The following is a 22564-nucleotide window of genomic DNA, read 5'->3' as shown; positions in this document are numbered from 1 at the left end:
CACTTCATTATCATTTCTCTTTTCTTCTGGTCCCCACATTTTTCTGCTTTTCAAAAAAGCCCTTCTCTTTTTTTTTGCTTCATGTTTTGGCTTCTCTTCATCTGTTTTTGAGCTGTTTATTGAATTCTGACTTCCATTTCATTTTTCAGCTGCAGTTTCGGGTCTCCAAATATTTTCATCTTGACTTGTTACTTAAATGAAAAAGACTCTTTGAAATTTTAATTCTGAGGTTTTGCTTATGGACAGTTTAAAATGATCTCTCACCTATTTTGAATTCTTCTGAAATGTATTATCTGACTTACAAACTAACCTAGCCGTGACACCATTCTGACTGGGGTTTTTTTCAGTTCCAAGGGCTTCTTCCTAGTTATTCATTATTTATATGCTAGCATTTTGAGACCTTGGTGCTTTTGTGGCTTGCAAATATAACTTCATAATTTATGGCTAAAATTTGGCTATTAAATAATTTATATTTGCTAAAATGTGAGCATTTTAGGGAATATTTTTAGTTAGTGAAAATGTTTCAATTGAGTATTAGACCTTCAGACTCATGCTCAGTTTTACATTGCATGGAATACTGTGATAAGACCATTTCTTATGTATTCAGTAGACATAAAGTAATCTTGCTATGGAAGGCACTATTACTATATTGCAATATAAGAAAAAGAGAAAAACCTCATTATAAAACTGACCCAAAGACTTTTTGAAATTTCCTTGACAGGGAGTGTAGTTCAGAAACAGAGGAGACAGATTTTTGATCTCCATCTAAAGCAATACATTACATAGGTTATACTGTAGGATGGTTTATACTGACTAGGATGTACTGTGCTAAACTGTATTAAATAGAAAACATACAGTTTTGCAGCAGCAGAGACTCAGACTCAGAACTTTTTGCAAAGAATTAAAATACCTTCCAGCTACTTACGTTAAAATTATGGCACATAAGAAAGTGAATGTTTGTAATATTTTAGCTGAATCAAGATCACTGACATACTTCTGTAAAAGGGAGACTTCTCTCTCTCCCAGCTGCACAAGAACTTAGCAAATGAACTTAGTAACAGGAACTTAGCTCTGGCTGGAGAACTCATTCACTATTTGCCTTTCCTTTGCTTTCCTGACTTGTACTGGGAGCGCAGTGGCTGTGTGCCACTGGACAAGGACTAATACCCCAAATCTCAAAGCTGCCCCGTTTCTGTACAGCTATGGTGTTCCTTCAAGTCTGAAGACCAGTGAATGGCCTCCTCAAATAAGGTCCTTTTGTGCAGTTGCCAATAGCAAGAAAGCGATGCATTTCTAAACATGCCAAGGCTCCTTTTGGTATTTGTTTTGGCATGGAAGAAGGGGAACTAGATCTTGTGAGTGTGAAGCACCATGAGCAAACACTAGCACTCCAATGAGGGACAGGGGGTAGGTGGTTCAGTTGCTAGCTTTGTCCTTTTCTTCAGACCACTGATTTTCTGAAAGGGGATGAAAAATAACATAAATTCACAAATTCTCAATTGCCATGGAGAGGACTACCCAGCAAATAGGCTCCACTAGGATTTCTGTCAGCAGGAAATTAATGCTTCCATTGATAGATGTGATTAATAGCTCATGAGCTCCTTACTCCCCAGCTCTTCACAGCTGCATAAATCAAGGTTACATTGCATACTTCAAAGATGTGCAGCCACAGTAAATGGAATAATGGGGTTATTCTTTGAGTATTTACTGAAGTAGAATATGTTGTCCCAGTGACCAGGAGATGCAGCAGCTTGCTGTGTTTGTGACGGCCAGATGTAAGAGTTACCCAGCCTAAGCTATGGTAGAGGGATGCTGGATTTCCCAGTACTGCCTGTGCTTGCTCAGTTACATTCATTTATGGAGGATTAGGCTTTTATCTCCCCTTTCACTTAAGTCCCTTTTTCTGTTGAAAGTGTCAGAGAGAGCCTTTCCTTGGGACACAGAGGCTTTACACCAAGGGCTGTGGGCAGTGCCTTGGATGCCTGGCTTGCAGCAGCAATCCTTTTTCACTGCACGGCTTAAAACTATTCCACAGGTAGGAGTAGGAGCTGATTGTTTTCTCCTCTAGGATATTTGTACAGGAGGTTTTGAAATCTTTCTTTCTTTTTTTTAATTTTCAGCTTTTTCCCCCCATGTAAATACAGATCTTCATCCCTGTATGTTTAGATCCCAGTTATTGTGATATTACTGATTGTCTGCACTTCACATCACTCTTTTACGGCTCTGAAGGTGATTGCTGTGATGAGTGTCAATGCTCTAGACTAAGGATTGTTTGGCTGGGCTGAAAAGGTGCAGCTGGAAAACTCAGTGATGCAGGTGTTCTGGGCAAGCACATGTCCTTCAAAATGGCATTCCCTTGTTCCAACAATATTACTGTATTTAGTTACAGAACTCACAAATTCAGACGTATCTCTTCGTGATAATATGCAATATCCTTTGCGATTTAATTTTTTTCTGTAGGCTTTCAGAGAGAGCTTTTAGTGATTTTGTATCAGACTCAAAGGCATTTTTATCTGAATTACTCCCTGGTCCTCAGTTGGTTTTCAATACCATAGATACTGGAAGGACTTCTCTATATTGATAGTTGAGGTGATAATTGTACATTTCTTCATAGTAAGTTACCTGATTATGTTGTAAGTATGACCAAATGCATTTATTTAGTGTCCCTTTGGGTGGTATTTTGTCTTTTGCTTTACAGCACTCCAAAGTTTTAAATCTGCCTTTTGTGGAGTACTGCCTGTATCATACATTTGAGAAATTCCTCATGGGGTAGCGATAGCCACCATCTACAGACTTTGTGAAGAACAAGTTTAATCATCATTCGTGTTTAAACTTTAGTCTGTAGTAAGACTGTGTATGATACTGTTGTCACGCTCGTTCCTATTCCCTCTTGTATTTTTATTAATTATTCACCAGTTCATTCAGCTAGAAGTATCAGAAGACACTTAAGTCATGTGAGCCACACTCAGTAGAGCTCTTCTTTCTTTTTTTCCAGATAGTTTTCATGGACTTGAAACTCTGTATTTCATTAAAAAAAAAAACTTTCTTTGAAATAAAACTCTCCATAATCTTCCATCTTTGTGTCGGTTTTAGAGAAAGCAGTGTTGAGTTTTGGAACAAACTAGAGTTAAATATGTTTGATTCCTTTTTTTAAAAAATCCTGTAAAACTCCGGCAGAGGAGGGCTTATGTAGGTCAGACATCCCTTAGGGATCATATTCTGGGGTTGTTGCCACGGTCCCAGGTTAGGATGCACCCGTAAGGCAGCTGCTGAAGGGCACAAGTACATTTGAAGAACAGTCAGTGTCCTGTCTGTGTCCTTGGCATTGCTTTCTTAGCCGTGTGAAATGATGCGGACTGCTTTAGTCCTTGTTCTGGTCACAATAATGTGCCTTTAGAAATGTTCCAGAGTTTAATAAAGTTTATTGGAAGGTTTCTGAGGTGCTGCTAAATCCTCCAGACCCAGCTGTCAGTGTGCATTGTGGTTTGCAGGCAAAACTGGCAAAGGTGCCTGTTCTCACAAGCTCAAAAAAGAGCGGGTTGGAAAAAATAAAATCTGGGTCACTGCTTGTGATGAGTAAGCAGTTTCCAGAGCGTCGAGCCACATTTCCCCCCTCTGGGAAGCTGTAAAGGAACATCATAGCAACAGAATCCCAGTGCAGTTTATTAGGCCTCCCTAGCCTACAAAATTCCTGTTACAAGGTACTTTTCTTACATTTTTGGAGTGTGTTATCCCTTTCAATTTCTTACCTTCTGTGCTCTTCCTGCTTGGTAGGGTTCTTTTGATGTGGACTGCTATATATCATATTAATCTGTGGAGCATTTTACTGGAGTAAAACTGGAGTTTTACAGACTAAAAGAGAGAGCTTAGCAGTGCCGTAAAATTACAGCAGGCTCCAGCGCTCCAGACTAGGCAGTCCAAATGAAGATGGAAGTTACAGCCCCGAAAGTCAGTGTAGTACTGTTTCACAGATTAGCTCACTAATCCCTCTCTTCCTCATTTTAAGTTAGTAATTTCAGAGCTAAGCTGGAAATGCAGTTGTGTGCATGAAGAGAGGGGAGCAATGTGACCTGACTGATGACAGTAGAGCTGCAAATGAGCTCTTGAGTTCCCCATTTCACTCTGACTTTTTGTGTGGCCACCTTTCTGTCTTGGCTTTCTCACCTGTAAGACAGACAGGCCGGCCAGGTGGCATCCGCTTTGGTTAGTAAAGGCCTCTGATCGCTCAAGAGTCCTCCTTTAGCACTTACTACTCCTCGAGTGTAGGAATAGTCAGTGCTAGAGGGAGTGCGTGGCTGCGAACAGGCAGTCTGACCTGTGCCAGTGTATTGGGTTTGCCCGGCCAGATTTCAGTGGCGGATAAAATGCAAAAAGCCGAGGGAGGGCTCAACCCAGGACAGACCGTACCTGGGCTTTGGGAGGGTGTCTGGAGCCCAGCCAACCTTGGCAGGGAACTAATTGTGAATTCTGGTGATGCAGAGAGCCTTTAGGCGATGCCTGTGTCACGGGCCCCTGTAGTATCCGCTCTGTGCAAATCTGCGAGGTGTAAGCCTATGTGCACGTGGAGTCGGCAGAGTGAAAGGCAGGTGGTGCCTCTGCCTTCCTCCCTCCCCACCCCCTGTGTCGTTGGACGCATCACCCCACATGAGAGGAGGTGCCTTCTCAGTGCCCTGTGCTGAGGACACCCTGCACCTGCCCATTCACCTGCGTCAGGCTTTTACCCCCTTGTTGCTTCTCCACAGAAACTTGCAAGCAGAGTACGACCGTTTGAAGCAACAGCATGACCACAAAGGACTGTCTCCACTGCCGTCCCCACCAGAGATGATGCCAGTTTCTCCACAAAGCCCCCGGGATGCTGAGCTCATTGCAGAAGCCAAGCTGCTTCGCCAGCACAAGGGGCGCCTGGAGGCCAGGATGCAGATTCTGGAGGATCACAACAAACAGCTGGAGTCGCAGCTGCACAGGCTGAGGCAGCTGCTGGAGCAGGTGAGTCCTCAGGCCTTTCTTCTAGATCTCTCTAGAGTCATCTTCCAAGCAGGGTGGGAAGCGTTATCAGTAACGACAGTAGACTGAGAAATTGTATCTTTAGAGACAAGTCAGAGGAAAAGCATTAAATTGTTCTACAGGCTGCAAGTGAGAAGGTGAAATCATGTTTCGGTCTTCTTATTTGGTCTTCTTTCTTGCTTTATTCAGAGTTCAAATCCATGTTTGCATGGAGATACTTACATAAAAACAGACTTTTGTGCATATTATGTGTGGAATATAGAAAAATGCACAGATACAAAGATTTGTGCAACTGTACTGAGCTGTTAATCTCTTTTTTTTTTCTTTTCTTTTTCAGCCACAGGCAGATGCCAAGGTGAATGGTACCACACTATCATCTCCTTCTACCTCTTTGCAGAGGTCGGACAGCAGTCAGCCAATGCTTCTTCGTGTAGTTGGCAGCCAGACTTCCGAAACCATGGGTAAGATAACAAAGTTCAGATTGTCATGGAAAGTAGATATAGAACCATTTTCCAGAAAAAAAAATCCTTAAAGGCAGAAAATATTCTTCTCTCCTGTTTAGTTCAAATGAGTTGCAATGGTATTTGTTCTCATCTGGCTCTTCCTTTTGATCGTAACACACACAATAGCATGGATATTTTGACATTAAATGCAAAGCTCAGCTAGGGCTTGACTTCTGAAAACAAATATCACTAAAAAGCAAACTATTTTATTAAAACTATTTTATTCAGTTATTAAGCATGACATGGTTCGCATAATCACACACAGAATCACAGAATGTTAGGGGTTACAAGGGACCTCTAGACATCATCTAGTCCAACCTCCCTACCAAAGCAGAATCACCTAGAGTAGGTGACACGAGAACATGTTCAGGCAGGTTTTAAATGTCTCCAGAGAAGGAGATTCCACAACCTCCCTGGGCAGCTTGTGCCAGTGCTCTGTCACCCTCACAGGGAAAAAGTTTTTCCTAATATTTTTGTGGAACCTCCTCTGTTCTAGCTTGTACCCATTACCCCTTGTACTGTCATTGGACGTCACTAAAAGGAGCCTAGCTCCATCCTCCTGGCACTCCCCCTTGACATATTTATAAACATTTATGAGGTCACCCCTCAGCCTTCTCTTCTCCAGGCTAAAGAGTCCCAGCTCCTTCAGCCTTTCCTCATAAGGGAGATGTTCCACTCCCTTCATCATCTTTGTGGCTCTGCGCTGGACTCTCTCAAGCAGTTCCCTGTCTCTCTTGAGCTGAGGGGCCCAGAACTGGACACAATATTCCAGATGTGGCCTCACCAGGGCAGAGTAGAGGGGCAGGAGGACCTCTCTCAACCTACTAACCCCCCATCTTCTAATACACCCCCACCTTCTAATACACCCCAGGATGCCACTGGCCACCTTGGCCACAAGGGCACATTGCTGGCTCATGGTCATCCTGCTGTGCACCAAAACCCCCAGGTCCCTTTCCTCTACGCTGCTCTCCAACAGTCCCCAACCTATCCTGGTACTTGGGGTTGTTTTTTCTCAGATGCAAAACTCTACACTTGCCCTTGTTGAATTTTATAAGATTTCTCCCCGCCCAGCCCTCCAGCCTGTTGATAAGGTCCTCAGCCTGGGTGGAAACTGCAAGGTCTCACTCTGAGTTTTTGCCTTGATATCCCTCAGAGTCTGGAAGGACATTACTTCTGCTAAGGCACCTCTGTCAATGCCGTCAAGGTGTGAGTTGATTTGTGTGAACCCAGCACCAGTTGAAAGCTGAACAAAGTGCAAGCAGTCTCAACAGCTATTTTTAGACCATTAATGGAATAAAAGCAGCTGATACGAAGACCATAACTTATATGAATTAAGTGCTTCTTGTAGACACTTTACACCACTTCTTGTACTGGAGTGGGAAAAATTACTCTTGGTCAGTAATAACTCATGTGAAACTCCTGGCCCTAAGGTGATGCTGATGCTAAGCCTGATAATAGGAAATATATGCAGTCCCGAAGTGTTCTTGTAGCATCTATTTTAGTAGGCTTTCCACTAGCATGGAGCATCTTGGTGTTCAAAGAATATAAATGCTAACAGAAAATCAGGTAGTTTATTACTCAAGTTGAGTAGGGCAAGGCGCATTAGAATAAAGGGTCATTAAGACAGTTTCAAAATAAGGCCGCACCACTCATGGTTATTACATCAGGCAAAATTGCTTTTGTGTTTTAATAGGGATAAAAGAAATCTAACAGTAAAGGATCATCTCACTTAAAGCATATCCTTTAGGTGTATTCGTTTTTCAGATGCTTTATTTGCATTAGCAGCTAGGGTCTACAGTAAAATCAACATATGGATTGTAGTTATCCGAAACCATGACCAAAAAAACCAGTAAAAATAAAATGTATTGAATTTCCCATTAAATTGCTGCCATATAATCAGGTTATAGAAATTATTCTGTGGGTGAAATGTATTTCGCTTTATTAAACTGCTGCTAAACCCTTTTACAGTACAATTGAATGTTCTTGAAGCACCAATCTGATGCAATTAAACTGTCAGAAATATTAATACTGATGCAGATGAGAATCTGGGTTTCTGCTGATTTACACAGCTAGGCAAAGCAGCGCTAGCATGAATCCAGCACTATTAGAAGGCTGCTCAATAGCGGCACTCACAACAGCAATTTCTTTTTCCATTAATAGAATAAGAGAAGCTGAAACGATGAGTATCATTTATGGAACTAAATGTTCCTAGCAGACATTTTGCCCCACTTCTATGACCAGAGTTGGTTACTTCTTAAATCCCTTATTGTGAATTAAAGCCAGTTTACAATTCATTGTCTTAATTTCATTTAGATCCTTAAAAAGAAACACAGTAGCCAGCGAAATTCACCTTTAAAATTTTGGTGGTATCCTAAGTAAAAAATGTGGTTAAGTGAACAGCCTTAGCTTCCTGAAGGACGCACACAGCAACGAGCTGTCAGCAAATGGTTTTATAGTGGCTCTCACACGGTTGGTGTGGATTTGCTTTGCAGGCGAGGATGAGCTGCTCAGCCCCCCGCAGGACACAAGCACAGGTCTGGAGGAAGTGATGGAGCAGCTAAACAACTCCTTCCCCAGCTCCAGAGGTGAGCGTTGCTGCCCGCGGCAGATGAGAGGGAAGAAGATAAAAGTGCTTTCTGTTCCTTGATGTTTTCAGGGAGTTGTGTTTTGGTTTGGGGTATTTCGCTGCTCTTCGTTTTCGTTTTAAGAGTAGCAGTAGAGAAACCTGTCTTATTTAGAGTGGAGAAGCAGCCTGCTCCTCCTTTACCTTGAGCTATCTCCACAGGTAGCCCTTGCTAGATACGTGAGCGAAACAATGTCTGTCTGAGACTCTTTTCTCCTGTTTTCTTCTCTTCCCTTTTGCCACGTTCCTTTCCTCACAGCTTCTCTCCTTTTCAGTCAGTCCACTTGCTGATTTATTTTTAATACATCTTAGCACATTCTTCTTCCATCCTTACCTTTCTCCAAGAAGAATCCGGTTCAAAATAGTATTGAAGTTCTGAGTTGAAGTTCTTGACCTTGTAGCACTCAGGTCCAACGTGATGAAGGAAAAACAAGCGGGCTGCTTGTTTGTGCAGCGTAGGCTGTGCTTCTACATGCAGCCATGGCATTTCTTCTAGTGTTTCTGTTCTGCTCGTTCCTGTTGTTTGCTGAAAATAAGCATATGTATTACTGGGATTTATTTGTTCAGCCTTTTTTCGTTTAATAATGTCTTTTGTGAGCCCAGACAAAATACTCTGCTGCCAAGAAAAAAATGGCTTAGATCCCTAGCAGGAGATGAGAAGGTTGTGTTATTAACCTGTTGCTGTGAAAGAAGGCTCAGATAAATCTCTTGGCAAAAGAAAGTCCCGGTGTCCATTGACAGCCTGTTAAGTGGATTTCAGTAGGGGCATTGACTTACCGCAGAGCCCCTCGCAGAGGTTTCACACGTCACCCAAAGGTTCTTCTTTAGTAGACAAATGAATTAACAGCCATGCTAGCCTCTTTTCTCCATCCTTTGGTTTCAAAGTATCTCAGCTCTCGCCAGACATCATCTGCGAGCAGTGGAAAAGGAGAAGGCAGTGTAAGCTGCATAAGATCTCATGCTAGAGGTGAAAACATGGAATTATTTAGAAAGATATTATTAAAGGCAATCTAACTGCATTCATCTCCATCTAAGCGTTGTATGAAAAAGCTGTATGTCCAGCCCTCATTTTGCCTAGATATTGTCAGAGACAACAGATGAAATATCTTTTAAATATTCATGTGTAGACAAAAATTGACTTATTTTTAAAGTTGCTGTGTATACAAGGTTGCAACAGACAGTGCTTTCTTATCAGTGACCATCATTTGTGTAAATAATGTTGTATTTAAGAGATCTTGCGTAATGATGTGTGTCTAGATGTAGATACTGCATGTGTTAAAATATTCACCAAATGTGGTATCTAAAATAGGAGCAATTTATGAAATAGCAGTTAATGAGAAATTTGAAATGTGGATGTAGACGTCACTGTTACGTGTCACTCCCTACTGACTGAGAATAGAAAAAGTTTTTTAATGCATTTTATTAACGAAAAATACAGAGCTTCATGAATCAAACTGAGAGAATATATGGTGGAAATTGGTAACATGAGTTAATGTTTTGATTCCGTAAGTTAAGCTGTAACTTGACGTTTTCATTCTGGCGTTGCAAAATGTGGTCATTTAAATACAGAGAAAGAATGTATTCCCTTATTTTGTTTCTCCCTTCAGTAACTACATTAAAAGTGTAGTATATGATCACAAGCATCCCTAAAAGAGGTTGCAGCTTACCTCCTTTCCTGCCTGTCTAGCAGCCACAGAGGACAAAAATAATCTCTAGCTGTGTGGAGGGCTGCGCGTGAGGAGCGGGGCACAGGGGAGAGCAAGTGTCTTCTTCTGTCCTCCTCAGCCAAGCCATGAGAGGAGCTTCTGGTGCACCTTCCAGGAGCACAGGCCAACAGGCAGAGTCAGCCTTCCCACAGGACTTTCCTTCTGAGCCTGATCAAGGCACTGCTGGGCTGAGCCAGAATCTGGCTCTTCCTCTCTCTTTGGCTACGCAGAAAGATTAATCCAGCTGAGAGAAAAAGTCATTCGCTTCTTGGAGAATTGCACCAGGTTTGGGGTAAAGAGATTTAAACCTTGATTAGTTTTCTGTTTTTCATGTATTTTTTGATGCATGTATTAAAAAGGTCTGGGAAGTTTCTGGCAGGACATTAAATGTGGTTTTCCTTTGTGGCTTGTAAAAAAATAAGCATGCTAAATATCTAGCTCCAGCATGTCGCATTGTAAGGTGCGAGAAGCCTTTTGAATTAGGGACATAATTCTGGGTGTCCTGTTGCCATAAGGTTAATGACAGTTTGGACGAGTGCAGAACAGTATGATGAGCAAACTGGACTCTGAATTCTTTGGTTCATGAGAAGAGTTCAGAGCTGAATGAGCAGTGAAGAGAGAAGATAACCAAATTTCTATGCTTCATTGCATAACTGTGCAGTTGAAGATCACAGGATACAAATTAAACCCAAAATATTTAGTCTAAACATCATCAAAAGCATCAGAAGAGTAACATTTACGCAGGTTGGAAAATAATTTTCTAAAGGAGGTAGTAGCTTTTACTTTGGGCTTCTGAAATAAAGCAGTAAAATCTAGTAGTAATTAATTGTCACTCACATGGAGATAGATTGGTTTTGATAATGATATTTTCCAACCTTTTGGTGCTTAGAGTTGTTTTTAAAAGGGCATCAAGGCTTCATAGCATTATTCTGAATGTATTTTACAGAAGCACGCGTTAAACAAATCATGTCACAGACCTTCATAAGCAGATCTCGAATGCAGCAACTTGTGTTACTGTATAGCTTTTTTACGTTCCTTCAGTTTAACCATTTGGCAGTTCTTGGTATTTGCAGGACCTCCCTGCTCTTTGTCCACCTGGCTGTTGGTGCCAAAAGCTGTTTCATTTCTGGAGAGGGAAGTTTTGCTGAATACCTGATGATTGCTCTCCTGAAGGAATGTTTCTTTTTAATCTACAAGGCTTCTCATCCATTCCTGTTTTACTTTGCTGCTCCCAGCAAATTCACAACTGCTGCAGCTGCTTCAGACAGCTGCTGTGCTAACTCAAAACAGATGTCAAAGCCAGAGGTCTGACATTTAGTGCAAATCTACCATTAAATACCACCTCAGTGGTTTATTTGACCCTGCTTGATAATGGGCCACTGAGGAAAAGATTTTCACGCTGTATTTGTACTCAGGCTACTAAATCTCCAGGGAATTGGTTCACAGTTAAAAAGTAAGATTGGCAGGCCAGTGTTGTTAAAGCCAAAGTTTGTGTCTCCTGCAGCGCTGAGGGCAAACAAGTTGCATCGCTTCAGGTGGATCTCAGGGTGGACCAGGCTATGTTTTGCAGTTACGGTTTTGTGGCAAATATTTTCTGTGAATGAAGCTCAGGGAGGAATTTAGGGGCAGAAGCTCTTGAGCTGACTGAAGCTGATGAGAGAGCTTCCCAGGCTTTCAACATAGAGCCCTCACTGATGGATAATGAGGAAGTAGGAGTCAAGAAGTGGTTAGAAATGAGACCATGACAGTTTAAAGGAGTTAAGTGGTCGTGACATCACATGAAAACATTTGGAGAGGGTTTGATACTTACTGTTATTATTTAACATACTATTGCTTGATACAGATGTCTTGTGTGGTGAAATTACAAGACTCCACAGCAATAAATAAATGGCACTAAGAAGAGCACCATCTTTTACCAGTTTCGTTTTATTTTCACGTCAGTCACATAAAAACACACCAGATACGTTCTCTCCTCACTCTTGCTTCAGCCAGGCTCTGTCATGAATGAGACTCATACCCTAAGTGGAGCTAGCAACTTTGAGCAGTGCAGATAATGCAGTTTCTTGTATTCTGACAGCAAAACACCTTACGAGGCAGACTTTCACATTTTACTGAATCAGTGGAAGAATACCTTGGAGTTATTATACAGTAGGGTATTCTGGAAATACTCTTCCAGTTCAGGTACCCTGGCCTCTTCTGGGCTTCATCCTCTTCTCTGTGCTGTGGTCCTGCATCCCACATCCGTGAGCCAAGATGAGTGACATCCCTCATCATCACTTCCCTGTGACACGATGGTACTGACATGGCAGAGCTACTCTGCAGGTTTCTGCTGGGATAGTGATGGGGAGGACTAGATCTTGAGTGATTTATAATGCTCAGTCCTGATGTAAACTGAGAGCATGCTAATGAATTTAACAAAACTACAAGGAACTTTGTTTTTTAAGAAAAAAAGCTGTTTGCAGACCCAGATCTCTCCTCGCTGCAGCCTGTCCCTCTCCGGAGCTTGGGGAGAGTGACAGTGCAGTAGATGCTTTGTGCTCTCTGCTTTGATCTGAATCTGTATAGATGCATGAAGTTTTTTTGTTAGTGCCTCTTGCTTTCATATTTGATTTGATCGCTCTTTCTGTACCTTTGCCTGTGATAGAGTGTCATGCAGATTTCCAAAAAAATAAAAAATAAGAAAGACTCTTCCTTTTTGTAAGAGCAGGAAATCTTGATTTGAGCAGGAATAATAGATAATTAGGCACCCATGGATTGTGTGTAAGTATTTTGATGCGTTATAGAATACAAATTTTCAGAACTGCAGCAATACAGACAATCTTCTTCCTCTGCAATTTATGCCAAACCATACTTATTGCCTTAAAAGTTAGAGATACACATTCATTCATATGCAAAGAAGAAAATCAAATAAAATCCATTAAACCCTTTTTAATCTTCCTCCAAAAGAAATTAGCTGTTACTGTAGTGGTGCTACTTTTTGTTGCATGTAAAAATTCTGAGGCTAACTACTCACCACAGACTTTCCTCACCAGCTGTTTTGTGTGGTGCAGAGCTATCCCAGTTACCTTTAAATACATTCATTTTCAATTGGAATCCAGTCTGTCTCATGTCAATGTTTAAATTAGACTGTGTAGCTGCAGCTTGAGGTACTTGTGCAGACAGGTGGGCATTTCTTAAGACCTCCAGAAGGCTTCAGTATTTTGCATGGTGGTAGTTCTGTTTCTCCTCTTGATCCAAGCTAAATTGTCTTCTGCTGGATTTCATTTGTGCCCCAGGACTCTTGCACACCCAGCTGTACCGTGCTGCAGTTTCTGGAAACCTTAGATAGACCCACCTGCTCACCTAAACCTTGAGGCTCTTCCTCAACGGACGACCAAAGTATGCAAGGGATTTTATATCTTCATTTTCAAGGATTTTCTGTTAAGTGATTTATATTGGTGAGAGGTTCTCATCTTCTGTCCTGGGAGGCATTTCTTAAGGAATTCATGGCTCTTGATTAAAGTTCCAGAGGAGGTCACACACAGGCCCTCGTGTAAGTCCTAGAAATTTAGGCAGGCATGCAAGGTGAGGCCCTCAGAACTGGAGCGACACCTCTCCTGGGGCCGTCAGGCTCATTCTGGTCCCTCTGCTCTGTGTGCTATAGGTGTGACGTGAGCTGGCGCTCCCCTTAGGAGCAGAATAAAAACTCCCACACAGAGCGTGACTTCAGACCTGTTATTATTCCACCTCAACATTAGAGAAAACTTTTTCACTGTGGGGGTGACAGTGCGCTGGCACAGGCTGCCCGGGGAGGTTGTGGAGTCTCCTTCTCTGGAGACATTCAAAACCCACCTGGACACGTTCCTGTGTGACCTACTGTAGGTGATCCTGCTCTGGCAGGGGGGCTGGACTGGATGATCTTTTGAGGTCCCTTCCAACCCCTGACATTCTGTGATTCTATGATTCTACATTTATCTCTTCCAACAATACGTAGGCTGTTGGGGAGAGGGTGAGAAAGGGAATAGAACTTCTTCGTTCAGTACATTGTAACCTTGGCGGTGCAGGCCCTCGCAGGTGGCCCCAGCCTTTTCCATTGCCGGGAGCTGATGGGCAAGCGGTGGCTCATCACAGCGGTGGCAGTGATGCCATTTCCTTCCTCCGCCTTCTCCTCCTCTCCTTTCCCACCTCCGCTCGGCTTTGCTCTGCTGCTGACCTTGGTTCGGCTCCTTGTAAAATACCCACAAAGCTGGTATTTTCAGGGGTCTTCTCTTCTCCTGCGGGCTGCCATACCTAGAAAGAAAACTCAACAGCAATTAGGTTACTGTTACGCTCACCGGTGTGTTCTGTCTGTCTCTCTGCTGTCCTGTACGTCATTAACAATTACATCATTTACCAAAGATCTGGGACAAAGATCATCCTCTTTCTTGAACAGCATCGACCGTAGTGACTTTATCGCCTAAGGCTACAAAGTCATACTGATGCTGGCAGTAGTCACCAGTGGCAGTGGGACACTGCTTCTGGAGGCAGCTTATTGCCACCGGCTGTGTGATGGGAAAGGGGAGTGGGGGAGAGTTTCTGCTCTTGATTGACGCCTGGCTCTCTGGTTTTTAAGAGCAAGTATGCTAAGCGTTGAGAAAAATCAGTATGATCTAAGTATGGCTTCCACAAAGGCTCATCGAGAATCTTTTTAGCTTGATCCATTAATGACTCCTCTCTTTTGCCAGCATAACTTGAAAATGATGAGATATTTCCCCTTTTTATGTGAAATTTTTTTTTTCCTCCTTTTCTCCCTCTGCACCCTCAGTTTTATTATGTTTCCAGATCCTTGTTGCAGACACCTTTTGGAATATATTTATCTTGAATGTGAGCATGTGATTTTCCAGCATGATATTCTAGGTGGAAAATACATATGTGTGTGTACAAATATGTGTATATATTTATGTATACCTGTATATATGTATGTAGGCTGTATTAAAATGTAAGATTTAATTAATTAAATGTTGGGGAAACACGGTTTTACCACTAATGTTGATTAGTAGAAGTACTGAAATGGTGAACATTTGGATGCTCAGAAAGTGATTTCACATCTTCTCTGACATCCTTATCCTCAACTGAAAGGCCTATCGACTTGATTTTAGTAGTTTTCTCAAGTGTTTTTGTAAGGTTAAAACCAAATCGCAGATTACAGAACTGTTCTTGAATAAATGAGCTCAGAATCATCAGTGGATTTCAGTGCACTTCCAGTCTTCGTTTAAAACAGAAATGTGGCTGTTCTATAGTAGATTCCTAAATGGAAATCTGAGTGTCTCTTACAGTATAAAAACATATATTCATGTGTGGTTTTCTTTTTCCTTTCTTTTCTGATATTTCTTCCACTTCCTCCCTCTGTTCCTAAAGGAAGAAATGCCCCTGGAAAGCCAGTGAGAGAGGTTAGTGAGATGCAGGCTCACTGCCATGGCTTCTGTTTATTACAGCTTGCTTTCTGTGCCCAGCATGCGTGTCACGGCAGCACGGGTTTGCTTGGGTTTGGTGAAGGGCGGGAGTGGTTTTCATTTTGCTTTGGGTTTTGTTTGATTTTGCTGAGTGCATTTCCCTTGTGTGCTCTAACGGTAGCGTACCTCTCAACTTTCAGTGGAGACAGTGCCAGCTCAGGGATCTGCCTTTTCGTACACCCTCCCAGAGGTGGAAACTCAGGAATGGGAGGACAAAATAATACACTGAAATTAAGCTTCTGTATGATGAACATGGTCAGCAAATACGCTGCAGTTGCTGACTTGCATTCTGTTGCTCTTGTATGTAAGCACGACAGCAAGACCTATGTCTCTTGCAGTTCTGCCTACATACTCACTATTGTTTTTACATATATGTGCTGATATACCAACCATCATCTCCAGTTACTAAATAGACTTTTTTCTTTTTCTTTAGAACAGTGAGAGTTGAGAGGTATAAGAGATTCAGGTGTTTTTTAATTTCCTGGTACACTGTTGCAGAGTGAAGAACGCTACTAACATTCACCAGCTCCACAATGTTGTATTCAGCAATGCAAATGGGCGATGGTTTTCACTGTGCACTTTGGATATGGTTGGTTTGATGCAAAATACATTTTAGAATTTGTACGTCGCAGCTTGTTAATGGAGGAGAACGTTTTGCGCCGTGTTGTCACAGCACCTTCAAAAGTATTTCCAGAAAACCTTGGTTTTTCTTCCGTGAAGCTGCTCTTTGCTTGCCAACCAAACACAACGTTTGAAAGATGAATTCCTAGCGAAAATTATTATTAAAGATAAAATATTCAGAAACTGCCTGAGTGCAATTGCAAGTAGCTGTGAAATGACCTTTCCCGCGCAGAAGGTGTTTGGTGTGGATGAGGCAGAAATTGAAGGGTGACCCAGTTTGCAGACTTCTACTGGTGCAGAGAGGGGGGGCTCAGGGAAACACGTCTTGCTGGGTTTTTTAGCAGAGCTGTTGTGATTCCTCAAAAACACACTGAGAGGCTCCCTGGGGTAAGCCAGGAGATGTTCCACTATGGTGTCTTGAAGTGCAGTGGTTCTCTGCATTGGCTTAGGAGCTGGTACAGATGTTACCGAGGTGTAAGGTCCTCAGTGCGGGTTAAGTCTGTCCTCAAATGGCTGGTCTTCTCCAAAATGGTGCTTGGGATGTCATCAGCAGACAGGTCCAGAAATTTCATTGAAATTAATTCATATTCAGTCTTGCATGTTCTCAGCTCATACAGTCTGAGAATTGTTCTCCACTTCAGCAAAACAGGTTGTTCATCTCCACTATCCTCATTCATATTTATACATATTATTCAGAAAAGCTTCTGCTGCTGAGGGTATATTTGATACAATTCATTTTTTTTTTTAAAAAAGGGGAAAATAGGCATGCCCTACCTGACCAGACTCCAGCAGCTTAACCCTTAAAAAGTTGATCACTTGCCACTCTCCAGTTGTATTAGTGCTCACTCACAGTTCCGGAGGGCACTTGCTGAATATAAAACACAGTTCTTCACCTGCTTATGAAGTGTTTGAGCTAAGGTATAGAACAGCTTCAGCTTTATGTGTGAATCCATTCATGGAAAGGCAGATCACATGGTTTTAAACCCACCCGGCCAGGTTATGATCCCATTACTTACATTAGGTACTGTCTGTGTGGTAATCCCATGGATTTAGTGGCGTTACTCAGTATAAAAAAGGGCATCAAAATCCAAGCCACCAACAGGAGGGATTTTTTTCTTTTGTCCAGGAAGGGTTAGAAATTTGTGCTGCTAAAAAAGGCATTGTGTTTGGGTTTCTTAATTTACTTTCTGTACACTCTTTCGAGTCTGAATGCTCCACATTTATTTCTCTGAAAAGCTGTAGTATTAGATTGGTATTCAGTTACTGCACCCTCACCCAAGGGTCTTAATTCCAGTAGAGCCTCTAAAGCAAATTCAGCAGATGTGAGACGCATCATTTGATAATGTGACCAGAAGTGATGTAGTTAGTGTCTGCAGAAATAGGTGTCTTCTGCTTTCAAAGTAAATGCACCTGTGTTAATATTCCCTCCATTTTATGTCTTAATACTGTGCGTGTCTATTTTCAGCCTGATTGCTACACATCAAAGTGTGTGCTAGATTTCTTTCATATACAGTATCATCTTTCAACCTTTCAGTGCCTCAAGCATGAAGAATTTACAGCTTTAGTGTTTAGGAAAAAAAAAAAAGGAATTAATGCCTACTTTTGTGGCATTACTATAAAAATATGAATGAGTGGAAAGCTTTGATTTGTGTTTTTCTAAGTGTTTTTAGGACATCTTCCTCATTTGCTTCTTAATTAAAAATGTCCATGTGCCAATGCCCTATGTTTCAGTCTTAGAGAGGGCAAGCAAGCAGTATTCAGTAGAAGCAGCAGCACCGTGCAGAAAGAGTCCATGAATTTGAGCACTAACTTAGGTAAGCAGAAGGCTTAGAAGGAGGCACATTCAGTACCAGGAAATTTTTGCTTACATGGTTCTCAGCTGTTTGCACTCTTGATTGACCTAGCTGTTGCTACTGTGTGCAAGAGAGGCAAAAAAACCAAAAACATAACACCAACCCCACGAGCAGGGCAGTGACACCTGGCTGAGGCTTCACCAGTTGAGCGGCTGGAGCTCAGCTCTATCACCCGCTCTCCTGGCCCGTCCTTTCACGCGCCACTGTCCCAGAGAGAGTGGTCCCCAAGCTGCTGCCCTTTACAGGTGTTAACCTAAACTGCAGTCAGGAGGGGTTTGGGGTCACACTCCAAGCTGTTAGTTCAGGGGGCTCGGGGACACACGGGGTTGCTCCTTTTTTCTGCAGAGATGAAGAGCCATGCTAGCGAGGTAGCGGGTGGTGGCGGGGAGAGGGGGTCGGATCTCCTTGATCCACCCCAGCATGCCTCTGTGTAGCTTTTAGGGAGGGAGATGGCATTCGAAGGGCAGTGAAAATGCAGCAGCAATTAATAGAGAAAAGAAAAAAAAGACTAGCAGACACTCCTATAGTTTTTATGAATTGAGAGAATACTTAGGGATCCCGGGATGCATAAGCTCATCTTGTCTGAACAATTTAGCAATTTGTGGGGTACTTCTGAAAGACTTTTTTTCCCATATTTTTGATTGAATTTATTCTTTCAAGACCTAGCCTCTTTCTGTAAAACCACCTGGCCTTCACTGCCTTTACAGCTCTGCATCCGAGAGTACAAAATAGTATTAACAAATACTGATATTTTTTCTGAAGTTGGGGTTTAGCAGTTTAAGTTGCTCTAAGTCCATGGAAGGGTGATCACTCTTCCTGAGCTGGGAGTCAGTGCTGTTGGAGTCCCTGAGGAGCCCTGCCGTCCCATCACTGTTTTTAGAAACAAGAGATCACAAGAAATCTGACCAAGCGCCCATGGTCCCAGAAGCAGCTGGCTGCCCACATACAACTCTCACCATTGCCCTGTCTCGTGTTTGTAGGTCCCTCAGATGAGGAGGAAGAAGACTTTTTAAAGCCTAGAAATTTCTTGAAAGTAGTTTGCATGGTCAGGATGCTTATGGGGATGCTGCCGGTCACCCCAGTTTTACCAGGGTTATTCCAGTAAAACTGTGACAGCCCCAGCTACAAGTGTATCTGATTCAGCTATGTTGACCAAACCAGTGGCAGTTACCTTTCTAAGCAATCTCCCATCTAAAATAGGGTTTTGCTTTCTCATGGTTTTGTCAAACTTTTCACTTTCTATGGTGGAATTTGCTGGATTCATCTCACCCTGCATGGTGCCAGTAAGAAACATTATCCCTTACATCTAAAATAAATGTGGTAGGACAGATTTGCTTTAAAGTAAACTATGTTTTGACCAGAACTTGGCAGGAATTTTTCATAAGCTGTTACTTGATGTGCTGATGAGCAAATTACAGGTTTTTTGCTTGAGATGAATAGGATGGTTATACATTAATGATTTATGGATGAAATTGCTGTTGGATGCATCTGTTTCTCTGTGCATTAGTGCAATTAGCAAAATGTCACCAGATTAGAACAAAGTAGTTCTTTGTATCGATACCTGGCAAACTGCACCCCGCATAGCACAGCTTACTGTGGAGAGGGCAGCTTGTTGAGTAGTTACCACTGAGATACGACGTAGTTTTACGTAATGAGTGCTACATTTTAAAAAAACTAACCAACAAAAAAAACGTACCTTTATATCTGTATGTAAAAGGTGGTAGTAGTTCTCCAGAAGAAACAAACTTCTCTGGATATTTCCTAGGTAATTTTTTTTCTATTCATAAATGCTGATGAATATTAACTGACCTCACTCCAAGCTCCTGTGTGCTGCAGGAATGTCAGCAGGACTACCATAACTTTGGAACATTTGAAAGAGGGTGGCGAGTTTGATTTGCCCCACAGGAGCGGTCCATTGCTGTTGTTAGAGAAGACCTTTGTGTCAGGGGGGACACCCGCCGTGTAGGTGGGCAATGGTAGCAGTCACGCTCCGGCACATTAAAGGTAGGGACTGTACGGAAGGTGTATCCTGGATACCCTGGTCATGTCCTTTGGTCATTTGGGTGCTCCTTCCTCAAGGACCGTGGTGAGGACTCAACATGCAGGGTAATGCAAAGAGTTACTGGGAAGCAGGGTTGTGGGCAAACAGCGTTGCACCTCCAGTGTTTCTCCAGACAGGTACTCTATCACAAGAACTCTCAGGGAGTAAATCAAACCCCTCAGGCTGTAACAACATACAGTTTTATTGAGTAACACTTCCCTCATTATATACTTTCAGTTGCTGACACTCTGCGGCTTGGGGACTTCTAGAGTTGGAGGTCGTGTGTACTTCTTTGCGTCTAATAAATCTTTCTCCAGTGGTTATTTTCTAGCTCCTTTTTTAACTCATTTATGTGTTTGGCCTCAACATCAGCCTGTGGCGATGAGTTCAGTAATACAGTTATGTGCTGTGTGGAGTGTAATTTCCTTCTGCTTGTTTTAAGACCTTCTGCTGCTTGTCCCTCCTTGTCCTTGCAAGAAATCTTGAACACACAGTCCTTAGTTTGGATGCTTATCTTGTAGGGTGCCTAGATCTCTGTCATATTCCCTCTTGAGTCACATGTTTTCAGGAGGGAGAGTCTAGATGGGATTTGGTTGTTGAAACCATGATGTCCCTGTCATTTGAGATTCCAGAGGGTGTTGGAGACAGATGTAGAGGGCTGCAGTCCTGACACAGGACTTGTAGAAGACCCATACTCTTCTGAAGAGCAGCTGCAGACCAGGCAGGGTTTGCCAGATTCCTAAAATGGCAACTTTTTGGCAGTTTAATCTCCCTAGCCTCAAGTCTGTTTAGCCTGCAATTGTGTTGAAGCTATTTCTTACTGCTGATCAATGTTGCTACCTTTCCTTTCCATTTGCAGCAGTTGTAAAAGCAATGTGAGAAGCAGTTACAGGTTTCTTCTCCAGACTGGTACTCTGCCTTCATTTATTATTTCTGTGTAGGAGGACCACATGTTGTGGTTGTGCCCTTTTAGGACTTTACTGTGGTTACAGGTGAGGGAAAATGCACAAGTGAACCACTGTGTAGTTGTTGCTTGATAAATGTGGCAGTTTTGTTTCTGCTGGACTGCTGTCTGAAAAGTAAAGGATATTTTTAAAATGATTGAATAAACTGCAGCTGTTGAGTTTGGTCATCGTTTTATCTATCCATGCAGGTATCCTGCTGGGACCTCTTGCGCTTAATGATTTAGTTAATTACTGTTGATCTGTTTGTTTCTGTTTTTCTCCTTGATAGAACATTGAATAGTCAAACACTTGCAGCACGAGTTGCAAACTTTTCTGTGATGTCAATGGATTTAATCGTTGCTTTTAGTGAACACTTGTAATGATACAGCTTCATCGCTACACGGAGGTTTTTTTGGAACACAAAAACGTGCTGGCTTATTGTCAACATAGTTTACTGTAGCCATTCAAGCCAGTATTGCTCTTAAGCACTCTGCAAAACTGGCAACTTCTGCCAAGAACAGCGTGTTAGGCTTTGGAACGAGCGTGTTCTCCGCGGTGTTCTCCTCTGGGGACGGCAGCAAGCGGTACCTGGAGAGTGGCGGATCTGTGCTCAGCCTTTTCTGTAAAATGTTCCTACCATGTTCTGCCGCGCCTTCCTCATTTAATTTCCTCTTCTTTGGACTTTTCTTTTTCAGGCCACAATGTAGGGAGCCTTTTCCACATGGCAGGCGACTTGGGAAGAGCGATGGAAACCTTAGTGACAGTGATGACCGACGACAAGGTGTTAGAATAGCAAGATGTGTTTTACAACTTCAGGCGTCCCGCATGGTTTTTATAATATTCATACTACAAAGAGGATTAGACTGTAAGAGTTTACAAGAAAACAAATCTATATTTTTGTGAAGGGTAGTGGTACTATACTGTAGATTTCAGTAGTTTCCTAAGTCTGTTACTGTTTTGTTAACAATGGCAGGTTTTACACGTCTATGCAATTGTACAAAAAATATAAGAAAACTACATGTAAAATCTTGATAGCTAAATAACTTGCCATTTCTTTATATGGAACGCATTTCGAGTTGTTTAAAAAAATTTATAACAGTTATAATGAAAGATTGTAAACTAAAGTGTGCTTTATAAAGATAATTGTTTATAGAAACCCCCTTAAAAAACACAAAAAAAATACTGAGGCAGTGCATTTGTTTAGTATCATTTCAGCTCTGTAACTGCATCAGAGAGATTCATGTCCTGTGTTCTTTTCCTTGCCTATCAAAAAGAAAAGTGTTTCCTGCAGCGACGTCCAAACGGCCAACTTAGATTTCTCATTAGTATTGTCTGACTCTAGGGCTGGCTTAAAAAAGAAAAAAATTCTCCTGAACTTCCAACACAGGTAGTTATTTCACCTCCTTCCAATAAAATTAAGAATTACATGAATCACACAGCTAGTTTGCAATAATTAAATGAAAGAGCACATTACATGACAAGAGCCTGCAAAAAAAAATGGAAAAAAATAAAAAAAAAAAAAGAAAAACCCCAGAAGGAAGAAGGAAAGGAAAGAATTTAATGACTATCCTGTGTGCCAGCGATTCCTCTGCTGACTAAATCCCTGAATGCAATTAGTAAAGGAATGTAGAAATTGCCTTACTGGATTAAACCTTTGGACCTCAGTGTCCAGTGCCCCGCTGGCCACAGCCATGGAGCTGGACACAGCTGCCACCGCTCGCGTCTCCTTTGCTGCAGAGGAGAGAAGAAAGGGAGAAGTTCCCTCTTGACCCCGCCACGGGACCAGCTCCTGACCTGA

General features: G+C 42.2%; 1 protein-coding gene across 1 annotated transcript in view; it reads left to right on the top strand.

Moving 5' to 3' along the window:
• The window catches only part of DMD (dystrophin), a gene marked incomplete at its 5' end in the record, with an annotated part of 66687 nt that extends 44491 nt beyond the window's left edge, over positions 1–22196 (top strand). Inside the window, 5 exons of the mRNA XM_009871673.1 lie at positions 4743–4986; positions 5342–5465; positions 8000–8092; positions 15213–15244; positions 21462–22196. Coding sequence (XP_009869975.1) covers positions 4743–4986; positions 5342–5465; positions 8000–8092; positions 15213–15244; positions 21462–21473 — 505 coding nt within the window. The remainder of the gene's footprint in view (positions 1–4742; positions 4987–5341; positions 5466–7999; positions 8093–15212; positions 15245–21461) is intronic.
• Positions 22197–22564: the final 368 nt, after the last annotated feature.

This window comes from Apaloderma vittatum, unplaced genomic scaffold (genome assembly GCF_000703405.1).
Source record: "Apaloderma vittatum isolate BGI_N311 unplaced genomic scaffold, ASM70340v1 scaffold3576, whole genome shotgun sequence".
Classification (NCBI taxonomy): Eukaryota; Metazoa; Chordata; class Aves; order Trogoniformes; family Trogonidae; genus Apaloderma; species Apaloderma vittatum.
Note: the sequence above shows the minus strand (reverse complement) of the source record. Positions and strands in the feature narration are given on the sequence as shown.